The sequence below is a fragment of the Trachurus trachurus genome (genome assembly GCF_905171665.1).
Source record: "Trachurus trachurus genome assembly, chromosome: 9".
NCBI classification, from domain to species: Eukaryota; Metazoa; Chordata; class Actinopteri; order Carangiformes; family Carangidae; genus Trachurus; species Trachurus trachurus.
The window spans coordinates 20237022-20249636 of record NC_139895.1 but is presented as its reverse complement, the minus strand read 5'-3'; the positions used below and the strand labels follow the sequence as shown (position 1 = coordinate 20249636).

Genomic DNA, 12615 nt, shown 5'->3' with positions numbered 1-12615 from the left:
TGTGCCAGCATTTACCGAAGTAAGGATAATTTGTAAGTAACATATTTAAGGTTTATTGTATTTAATTAGCTGTATGCACAGAAGGCATGAATATAACAAAATGTACATAAAGGTTTTCTCACACAAAAAATCAGCTGTGTGATACCACATGCTAATATGCCAGCATATTCAAAATGACAATGATAAAATGCTGATGTTGTGATAAAATAAGTGTGATATGTGATCTTATAGTCAGAAGATGACCAAGTTATAACAGTTCGCCCTCACACCCTCATCCTTACATTTATATTAATCAAATTTCATGGCAATCAAATAACATTTATGAGATATTTCACTTAAAACCACAAATATGAACCTCATGATGGTGCTCAAGAGAAAAGCATGGGATCACTAAATTCATTGAGATTCATCCTCTGGAGATCATGAATGCCTCTGTAAAATTGCATGGCACTCTGAGATCTGTTGAGTCTGGACTAATGTGGGACTTGAACCTGAAAACAGTAGAAAACATGATGTTTAAAAAATGACCTTATCGTCAGAGGTAAACCACTCCAAAGTTTATTAGGAATATCTACACTCTTTTTTCTGGCCATGATACACTGATGATAAAGGAAGTCCCTCCATATGCCAAGTCTATAGCTCCAGGCAAGAGTCCATTACTGTTGTGGGTCAGTGGTTGAAGAGGTTAAACCTAGCACACTCTGTAATGCAGCTCAAGAGATCAATACTTCGCTGGAACTGTGTGGGTTTCATTCAGATATATGACATCTTGTCTCATGTCTTCACATTGCTCACCTCAGATATTAAACAGCATGGATTTACAAATCACGAAGACATAGTAATAAATACTGTGATGAAGAGCGGTTATTACAGAGAGGGGTGGTGCTGGTGCTGGTGCTGAGGTCAAGCGTCTCTTTTTAAAGGTTTCTCCCCTTAATATAAACTGGATGTGTTCCATAATTTAGCACCCAGACTAGAAGTGTTTGATCCTCTGCTGCTCTCTTCCAATAGTCAGCATGCACAGCAATTTGCATCCTGACTATGTACTCTAAAAATCATTTTTCTTTTTTTTTTTAAAGAAATTACTATCACAGCATCAAAATAGTAAGAAATAGTCTTTTAAATCCAATGGCCTGCCGGTGAGTCCAACACAAACTCATGCCATGCAGCCAAACATTGTTTCAAGATACGAGAGCTTCCAAATATAGGTCAAATATGGAGGTCTGTTAGACATCTGGCATTTGGTAAGGAACATATAGCTACTGTTCACATCATATAACTACACTGCAAAACTGGAACAAGCCAAATTACATTGCACTTCATTCTGACAGTGTGGAATAAGATGACTTCTCTACTCAACACTACTTAAGGGGAATTTAAAAAAGGAAAACATGATGCTAATAGGATAGGAAGTTCATATATCTGAAGACAATGCACAATAATGAGTTTCTAAATCCCAAGAAATAGAAGTAAAAAGCTTTTAACTTTGGTCTTCTCTTCTTTGATCCTCTGCATTGCTTTCCCCACACACGGCGGCCAGCACATTGATTTGTCTCTCTTGCATCCTGGTCAAGCCTCTGGATCGATCCATTCGGTGGCTTGGGGGCTCAGATTTTGGGTGGTAAACACATTCTGGCTTTAATAATATTGGCAGTGTTGATAATAGGAGGACAATGTTGTCACCCATGGACAAAAGCCTGCTTGCACACTCATCCTAATTGGCACATAAATCAGCAAATTGGTCCACTAGCATCTTAAATCTCCATTTCCCCAAAGAGTAGCAGTAGTGACAACAGAGAAAAGCCATTGAATTAACATAGCATTTGTCTACTGCAACGTCTAGGAATTTAAATTGGTTTGTGTGAAGGTAAAGAGGGCAGCGGCGCCGGATTCATTGTAGAGGTGGGGGGGCCATGGAGGTTGGGTTGTTACGGGGCATAGATTTACACACTCACTGTCGGTGCAATAGTCATATTGTAGCGTCCGGCCGTGATGCGTAATACCAGCATAATGCGTAATCCCCCCCCCCCCCCCCCCCCCCCCCCTCCGCCAGCGTCTCCCAGACCCTCATGATACCGTAATTTATCAAAAAAAAAAAGAAAGCCCTGTACTCCGGTCTCCTGTTCTGGTCTGGCTGCCGGTTTGAGTAAATAAAATGTTGTGAATACTACACCTCTTTGAGCAGTTTCTATAAACTGCTAGGTTCTCAACGACCCGACCCGGTCCGATCCAGGTGTTGAAGCCTGGACCTGATGCAGCCGGACTCGCAAGCAGTCTCTCGGCTGGACCACGGCAAAAATAAAAAAATAAAAGAAGCCCGTGGTCCGACCCACCTGACCCAATATTTTAAATCAGAATTTTAATACCTAATAGAAAACATCATTTGTGAATTTGAAATCTCTAAAATATTAGTAGGCTAATGTTACTTTTACCATGCATTTAGATATTCTGTAGGTAAATTAATCATCATGGATCAAGCAGAAAATCAGCCTTTGTAAAAGCCGAAGTAACAGTTTATGAGCACTCAGGTCTGTGGCGCATCAGTCTGCAGCAGCTACTTTTCACCTCTTTTCTTGTCATTCATGTTTTAATAATAGGAACAATGCTTAAGGTCAACGCCTGCTAAGACAGACGTTTGGACTTTATGTAGCTAAATAACTTTGTCTCAGTCCGTGACTGTGCTCGCTTCATATGGACCGCTGTTATAGACCACTCGGGCCAGCTGTGGTTACAATGTTTCAATTTTGTTGTTTTCGCGCATTTCTTCTTTTTCTCACAAGTTACGGTTTTTACTGGCAAAACGAGCCAGTTAGAAATGAATAAAGGAAAAGAAAAAATAATATCCAGGAGACTTTGTCCCGTCCTCAGGACGTGCGCGAGGGAGGATCAGCTGGTGGCTCAGGTCTAGTGATGTCATGGCTGTCAGCTGCACATCTGTCAGCAGGTCCGCTCAACCACTCCACACACACTTCACAAACTTTAGGAATGAGCTAGATGTTGATTCTGTAAACAGACAGTGACATGCTGGAAATAAGCAGACACATACTCGCCCTCGTTAATATTGATTATTGAATTACGTAACGTCATAAATCCCTCGCCGCTGTAGTCCGGTTCATCACCTGTCTCTGTGGGTGTGTAGGCTATCTCCAGGTGAAACAACTGTAACAACTGTAAATCACCTGGTATTGATAATAACTAAAGGCATTTATCACCAAAGCTGAACTAGGCTATTAACACGTCAGGTTAATTCATCTTTTCCTCGCATTTTTTCAAAGTAAACTTCCCTTCGCTCACCGGCAGAGCAGAAGTTGCACTTTCTGAGATGGTGCACTAGGTCCACAGTGTTTGTGGATGAAGCCTACAGGATGAGAAGGTGACGAAGGTGAAGGTGATAATAAGCAGACGGAGGACGACGGAAGCTGGAGAAGCTCCGTTCAGCTGTGCATTCACGTGAGCACCATTTAGCCGGAGAGACTTGAATTGGGACGATTTACTGGGCTGCACTACAGGCAGAGTAGCATTAGATTTTATTTAAAATGAAAGATTCTTCTATGTTTTACTGGTTTATTTCATTTGATGTGGGTGGGACCGGGGGAATTATTGAAACCGGGATAGCGGCCTATGGTGATCAGCGACCGGTAGAGCAGGGCAGGGGCGTAAAGTGGGGGGGCCAATGGCCCCTTGGCCCCCCCCATTCCGGCGCCCTTGAAAGAGGGGCATATCATTATCATAAGTCTGCTCTCTTTCCTGTTCTGTCTTCACCCCCCTCTCCCCGTGTGAGCAGATCGGCCTGTGTGTTGGTTTCTTCACTGGGGAATCGCAGACATTTGATGCTCCTTCTCCTCACTGCGTTTCAGCCAATTAGGTATGCCATGTCATGAAAAGAAACCCGTTGAAGTCGATAAGGACCAGTTATAATTGAGCTGGCATGCATATTAATTAAACAACAAACGGTGTTTAACTGGGACAGGGCACCCAGGGTCCTAGTGCTTGACTGGTACTGGTCGTAAAGTCATGAGTTGTTCCTGATTGTAGGTCAGGGATGAGAACAAGTCACACACAGTTGGTATTTTGTTTTTAAGTAATATGTGCATACGTGCATTATCTTATTGGTAAAGACAGAGCTCTAAGGATTTCATTTATTTTTTCCTTTTGAGTGGATAAATACACTGGCCCTGAGATCTTATTACTGTGAATTAATAAAACAGGCAAATACACGCCAACAGAGGCGGAGATGTGACCATGTCTCAGCCTACACTTGATGAATCCACCTGATAAACATGCAGAGAGACAATGAGGAAGTAACAGACAGAGCTGAGGTCACTAGTCAATTCAATTTAATAGTCAATGGCTGAACTGGACATTTCAGAAAACAAATGCAGTGTCAATGTACGTTTTAATGATGTGCTCAGTTTGCAACTTACTAAACACTATGTTTCTTTCACATATTCACTGTCATTAGTTGTACATAAATGTAATTTCTAGGAGACAGGACTGGGTCATTAGAAGTGGAGCTGAACACTTGGCCAGAGATTCATCTTTCAGAAAAAGAGATTTAATCAAATTATATGAGAGGCACAAAGTGCGATTATGACTCTTCAGTCTGCAATTGTTATGGTAGTGTGCAGTTTGGAGGTCAAAACTTATTTGATTTCACTGAGTTTTAAAGACGTTCTTTTTTAAAATTCAGGATAGATGTAGGAATAAATAATTGACTCTGTGTGTGCTTTTATACTCAGCATGCTGATGGTTTTCTATTTTTTCCTCCTAGTTCTTGTTTGGTTGGACTGCGTCTGGACTCGGGGGTTGCTTTATCAAGAAAAAAAAATGGCAGAGGATGGATAGACACACTCGAACGCACACACACGTCAAAGTGCACTTTGCTTCTGCTAAACTGAATACACTCTACACCGAGGCTCTATTTAAAGTGTGTGCATGTGTCTGTGTGTTCAAGCGAGGAGGAGAGAGGAGCACTTTGCCGTCATTAGGTTAGATCATGTAGAGACAGGATGACCAGGTTAATTTTTAATGTCCAGCCTTTGGATATATAAAATATGTATTCAGCCCTTGTTGGACATGACATAGAGTCTTTATACCTCTCTTCCTCACTCTGTCTCTTCCTCTCTCCCTCACTCATCTTACTGAGTCTTTCAATCTCTCTCTCCTTTTTTTTAGCTCTGTCTTTCCTGACTCTCTCTTTCAGCCTCTCGGCATGTTTGGCCCTGGTTCACTCTCTGTCTGGTCTGTTCTCTCCTCTCTCTTGGCATCGGTTCGCCTCTCCTCTCCAGACGAGTGTCTGCCCTGAGAACCAGACAGGGAAAAGGTGTTGTTTGATGATCGGCTAGAAATGGCTCACAGTGCGGTGGTTTTCATTCTGTTTCTTCTATTTCCTCCTCCCTCTGTGTATGTTTCTGTCTGTTTGCTCCTCAGATTTAACAGCTTAGTACCACTGTTGTCAGGGATCATCCGAAAATCCTAAAGAGATGTAGACAGACACACACACACAGACACACACACACGATCACAGCTATACCCACAGGAACACACTTGATTTGCAGCTCACTTGTGTCATAGTGATATAACAGTAAACCTGAACTGGCCAACAGGGACATGCTGTGTCGGAAATCACATACAGCTGATTGTTGCCACGGTGATGTAACAAAGGTCACTGTGGACATCATCCACCTAATTGTTTGGTACTGGTAACTGAATGTAGCCTACAACAAGTTAATTCAATTAGGCTACTCACATCAGTCATTAAAAAAGGTGATTTGATTACTTGACTAGTAGTTACTGTACATTCCATTAGTTATATTACTTCTTTACTACTTCTACTTCTTTACTGCAGCTCCACTGAGTTCAAAACAGAATGATCTAAGACAGTGATGCCACTATGTGCAAATTTCACTATTAGATAATAAACTGGTGACACGGGCGTCACTAATTACACCTGATATTTTACATGAAAGTCGTGTCTCTGCTGAATTCATATGAACTGATTTTGTTCCCTCCAGTCGCTGCCACCTTCATCCCATGAAGTTTATTTCTCCAATTTTACCAGTATCCCTTTCGGTGCGGGAATCTGAAACATTGCCAGAGAGAGGCGCTTTTGTTTTTGCTTTTGCCTTTACACCAAATCCTCTCCTGTCTGCTCCTCTGTTGTCTTGCCAGTCATCATCATCTCTCCTCTCGTCACGTGATGAGACTTCCATCCAACAGCCCAGTATGTGACGTCACTCTGTACACTCCCTGACTCAGGCTGACTCAGCCTTCTCAGTAGAAACCTTATGGTGTTAAGAGAAATGTTATATTTTTTTACCCAGCAGCCAATCCCCCTAACCAGTCAAAGAATGGATGGAAATTGTAATAATAAATAAATTGTAGTTGCTGATTATTAATTAATAATATCATTCTGAAATTGAAAAAAGCAATAGAACAACATAAACATATCCTGCTGATATGGGAATAGTGCTGTCCCGTTTGCATCTAGCAGTCTACAGTAACAATGGATGAACAACTGGGAATGTTGGTCAATTAAATATTGATATGATAATGTGTGCTGTGTGTTGTGTTTATGTGATTAGCCCACATATGAACTCCTTCTGCGTATTGCGTACAGGGAACTTGTTTTATTTTTAATTTCTGCTCACTGTTTAGTGACTTGACCTGAAACTGTTGGTTATTTTACAGTTGTGTTTCTACAGTATAACGCAGTTGTGTGTTTTTGTTGGGAACACAAAGCAGCTGTGGTAGCTATTGTAGACAAATAAGCCACTATCTCTACTGACCGTGTTGTTTCTGTTTTTACCGTTTTAGAGTGGTTTAATGTGACTTTTACAGGAGATATCTTGCTTTTTGTGGCTGTTCTATCAACACCTACAGTATACTGCAATTACTGCACAGAACAGATTGTTTACTGAGAAATGGTGCATGACTCACCAAGATGTTTATGCAAAAGGTGGCCTCGGCAAGAGATTGCTATGTTTATCAAATGAAACATATGCCCAGGGATTAATATTTATATAAAATAAAGTAAGATGACTGGACATGAACAGTGATTGACACACACACAGGCCAACTCAACAGCATGTAAGTGTTGATTTCAGGATATAGATGCAACCTACTGTATGTTCCAAGGTTTATACGTACGTATTTATCATCTAACAGCATCTTCTCTAAACATCTTTCTCTTCTTTCTTCTGACATGAGTCACATGTAATACTATTCAACACAAACTGTAGCTTAAAGAGTTGCAGAAGGTCAGTTCGTTATCTCAGACCTTAGTAGAGATCAGTCAGAAGTAAAGAACTGTATTTATGGAGACAAATTTTAGTGAAGGCTCTTCAAACATCTTGAAGACTGTAAAGGCCTGACTTGCACAGAAAAAAAGACATGATGACAGAATTGCAATGAGCAGTATCCAGCAATCAGTTGGTTTAAAAAAAAATGCTATCAGACACATGATGTGGTGATGGAGGATTTTGTGAATTAAAACGCAGGGAAGCAGAAGAGACAATAGGAAATTAGTTTGAAAAAACTGGATTCAGATTCAGAAGATTTTCATTGATGATGCTTGTAGCCTACATAAAACAATTAGCAACACTCAGACATAAAAGGACATAAAAACAATCAATAGACATTCGGATTAAAAGTGTATATTCCTAAAAATCGTCTTTCTCCCATGCTCCACCGCAGATGTTAGTTTATATTCTCAACTCAAGCAAAGTGCACATTTGTATGAGCTTGCACATAGTGGCCATCTGAAGCTTTTACTGAAGCCTTTACTTTGACAAATGGCCTATCAGGCAAAAGTGCTGGATGTGTCAGTCACTTAAACCCTGGTCTGCACAGAATTAGCGAATAAAGCTAATGAGTGAAGCTAATGTCCTTAGCTTGCTTGCTGAGTAGGACCGAAACAGCAGCCATTGCTGATGAGGCATCTGTTTGACAACAGAGAAAACAGCAGGGGTCTTGGGCGCACCTCAACCTCATTCTCAACTATTTTCAACTCCAGAGCGAAACGAGAAGCTGAAGAAAACAGAAAACATGAAGCGGCTTGAGTGCAAAACAAATCATGTAACAGGTAACAGGTAACAGTTGATGTTGTATGTCCAGGTCCAGGACAACCCAGTGATGACAAGATGTGCAGTATGTGTTGAATATGCAAGAGGTAATCAGTTGCCATGGCGACTGTGGTGAATTTATGGTATAGCCTACTGTCATTAATGTTGATTGTCAGGTTTATATATTGTTTTGCCGACAAGATGTGAACAAAGTGACTGGTGTGTGTGTGTGTGTGTGTGTGTGTGTGCGTGCGTGCGTGCGTGCGTGCGTGTTCATTTGCATGTGTCCCCAGTGGTGTGTAAATCACAACAAGGGCAAACGGACGATTTCCTACTGAATCAATCAGTCCTGCTTAGCTGAGCACAGAATCCACCTCCATCAGCAGGTTATAGAGCAGTTACACACACACACACACACACATACACACAATCACACAATCACTCAAGACTTGAGGGGATCTGTGATGCATACGCTATCTGACAAATTGGCAATGTAATGGATATTGACATAAGTTCAATGGGTTTAAGGTGAGAATTGAAAGTGTACTTATGTGATGTAATATGTGCACATACAAGTGTATCATTAAATTGCACACATTTTTGTTTAGGTTTGTTTGTACGCGTGCAGAATCACAGTTTACATAGGCTTGTGCTGAGCTCTATGAGGACCCTTGTTGGCATCAGTATGCGATGAGTGGATATTGACTGAGGAACAGGTAATGAATGTAAAGTGATCATTGATCTCTCAGTGTCTGCTCTGGGTTTATGAACTGCATATGGACTGTATTTACTGGCATGTAAGGAGGCTGGGTCTGGGATATGACCACACAACAGATAGATATCACCATCAAGAGACCTTGATGTGTTTTTTTCCATTAACGTGTCTTATTCTGGTAAAACTATGTGTGCCTCACAGAAATATTACCCCAGAGGGGGTTGTTTTCTGTGATTACTGCACTGAGATGCAGCGGGTGTCAGAGCCAGTTGTGGGGTTTATGGGGTTTATCAGCATAGAGGTTGCTGAGGACACTGATCACAAAATAACATCCTACTGATGGGTTTTTTCCGCCCCTTTTTTTTCTTCTTATTTTACAGAGAGACACCAAAGGCCAGTTCCTGTTGGACCATGTGTGTAACCACTACAACCTACTTGAGAAAGACTACTTTGGTATTCGATATGTGGACCCAGAGAAACAGAGGGTAAATAATACACACAGACAACAACCAAAAGCAGTGGAAATCTATATCTATTTTCAACATTATTGACCTGTCAATCACAACAGACAAGAATATTTAATCTGAAATGATATTACACAATATATAGCTAACAGAGAGAGAGAAAAAATAAATAATTAATTCTCTCAGTGAGGAAGATGGAGTCAGTAATTGTTTGGTTAATTACACAGTAAATCAAACAATTAGCCAAACTGCTGACAAATGGTTTTGTTTCGATTTGGCTTATCAATTAATCGACTGATTCTTTAAGCGCTGGAACTCGAGGATTTCAGTCTGATGGTTTTCAGGTATTTTTCAAATTTGCCTGCAGTGTTCAGTATATAGGAAGGAAATAGCACAGGTAGAAGAAACGTTTCCTTTTGTAGACTTGTACAAGCAGCTTTCCTCCCTGTGTATTTTTTTTTTAAATCATTCCCACATGATGATTAATGAAATAAAGTTCATACAAATGTGAACCCAGCAAAAGGTTCTGCATGGCTACACAGTATGAGAGCAAACATGAAGAAACTGATCACACCTACTGTACTAAAAGGAAACGGCTCTGCTGACTCACCATTGCCAAAATGTGAATGTTGGACATTAGTCAGGAGGCAGCCAGTACATTACATTACAAGTTCAAGTGACTAATAACAGCGAAATCAGTCTCCATATTTCAAACAGCCCACACACAGACGGAAGCAGACGTTCAGTCTGAACAGAAGCTCAGCTGGCCTCTACTGTACTGTAGCTCTATTTCAGATGCAAAACGACAACAGAATTACACAACAGCGAAAGGTGTTAAAACACAAAACTGAAAGCACAATAGGGTGCAGTGAAGAAGAAATAAAAACAAGTTTGTATACAGTGTGGACTAAAAGCACAAACCTAAAAATCACCCAGCAGCATTGGTGTGACGCTGTATAAAGAGAATACGTAGACGTATACATCAAAAGAAGTGAATGCAATGATGCATTTAAACACATGTAATTGTTTTTGATGTGATTTGTTTGCAGCACTGTGTCACCTCACAGTGCAGAGTTTTGATCTGTCATTCAGTTATTCGTGAAAAACAGGGTGAGATTTTTGAATAGGAAAACGTGTCAACTCACTAGAGCTCAATTCAACTCCAACATACAGTATTATTTTAAAAGATCTGCCCTTTACAAGTCAACTGCCTTATTTTACGAGTAACACTTGTCTTTTTACTTCCTCCATCCTGCTCTCACCCTTTCACTGTTTCTCTCAGCACTGGCTGGAGCCCAATAAGCCTGTGGTGAGGCAGATGAAGTGTAAGTGTCCTTTCTGCCCTCTTTCTTGTTTGTGTGTGTTTTTGTATTAACAACAATGAACAGTGTGAAATGAATGTGCATGTGTATTTGTGTTCTTCCTGTTGTGTTTGTTTGTGTGTGTATGTGTGTGTGTGCAGGCCTGGATATGTCTCTTGAGGGCCATATTAAGTATGTGTGGGTCAAGCTCTACAACAAACAGACAACACCACAGGGACATGGCTGCACACACGCAACAGTGTTATTGCCACTGGATACATGAAGAATTACCTGTTTTCTGGGTTTTATCATCCACTGTTGCCCCCAGGACGCGCTGCTCACATTACCATGTGTCATGAGTAGTGACAGAGCCTGACAATGTCAGCCAGAGACTTTTTCTCAGAAACACTAGAGGGAAATAAACAGAGACACAATTGAGGCAGACAAAGTGACAAAAGCAGGGTTTCTCAGAAACACAACAAACACAGAAGGTGTCCCAAAAATTAAAGAAAACAAACACACAAAGTAAAAGGGAGCATAAGCTTAACACAAAGAAGAAAGTGAAGAAACTGTCATGCAAGTAGTGTACACAGGTTGCATTGAGTTTATGTGCAGATTAACCAGTCACAAGTTTCACTGAATGGACTTTCACACTGAGCTGTGGCGATTTACAGCTACACACAGCAGCCTACTGCACTTTAACTGTCCATCATAAAAGAGGATACAGATTTTATTTCTCCTTTCCAGTGGTGTTTCTTTATTTTAGCTGAGTGGTGAAAGTCGGATCTGGCCTGTTGTTCGAAACCTAGAAAAGGGATTAAGCCGGGATATGTTGGTTATTCTGGCTGAATTTACCCTCAAATCGGTTGTTCGAAAGCAGGTTAAATTTATCCTGGTCAAGTTACTATGGTGATTTATTCTAGCGTGCTCCAGACCAGACTAACAGCCAGGCTTAGTTAATGCTGTTGTCTTATCTGTGAAGTCAGCAGTCACTCTGATCAGAAATCAATGTGTTTCACACAGTTATTAGTTATTCCATGATCTTATACATATTCACCTCATTTTTTATTTACAATAAAAACATGAAATATTTACAGTATTTATTTATTATGCTTTCTTTTTCATAATTAGGCCTATTCATGTGTTTCTTGATTTCCAGTTCCAACTTTCTCAAGGTTTTCTTTTTTTTTTTTTAATTCTCTATCAAGCTCCGTGTCCTGCAGCTTTATCATCTCACACTGAATCTTTGGATCTGCCAGCACTGCCTGCCTTTTCAGATGCAGGGCATACAAATTGTGGACACTGTGGATGTTCTTCAGGCAATACTCACTATTTTTGCAGGCAGGCTGTCAGGGTGTGCAGTTAGGCTACATGTGATATTTTCTATGACCATTACATCACTGGCTTCTCATGAAAAACAATGGAGCAAAAAGAGCAACAGATTTTTTTTTAACATGTTACAAAAAAATAATATTAAATGTGTGAGCGGTAACCTTAACCTCATTTGAACATTGTTATCCGTATTTTATTGAAGCACCATGTTCTTACAGTATATTTAATTAATTTTCACCTGTTGCATTTTTGGCCACTTTAGCCTATTTGTGCTGTATGAACATAAAATAAGGGTTCAGCAGTGAAAACTATTTTCCCTCTTGATGCACCCACTTCTTTAAATTCTGTAGCCATTCAATAAGACAAAAAACAACGGTGCAACAATGACTCAAATCATGAAACATTTCTGACCAAAGTCAGCTGTTTTCAAAACATCATATCATTTCACTCTGAAGGCAAATATTTTACTATCTTTCTGGGAGGGAGTAACTGTAGGGGCAAGGGAGAATGGCTTCATAAAAAGACGTCTGTCACAACCATGAGGAAAACATCTGACAAAAAATCAAGTGCATCTTGGTGTGATTTTTTTTCATTCTAACACACTGATGTTTACTATTATTGATTTTAAATAGTTTTAAAAAATCATTGCCGATTTCAGTTCAATTCAGTTTAATAAAACTTTATTTGTCCCTGGAGGCAGTCAAAAACACACAGGGCGGTTATGCATAGTGACAGATGAA

General features: G+C 40.3%; 1 protein-coding gene across 1 annotated transcript in view; it reads left to right on the top strand.

Annotated features, from left to right (window-relative positions):
• frmd3 (FERM domain containing 3) overlaps positions 1-12615 on the top strand; it is a gene marked incomplete at both ends in the record, with an annotated part of 47574 nt that overhangs the window by 6888 nt on the left and 28071 nt on the right. The window contains 2 exons of the mRNA XM_083978774.1: positions 9159-9263; positions 10525-10567. Coding sequence (XP_083834900.1) covers positions 9159-9263; positions 10525-10567 — 148 coding nt within the window. The remainder of the gene's footprint in view (positions 1-9158; positions 9264-10524; positions 10568-12615) is intronic.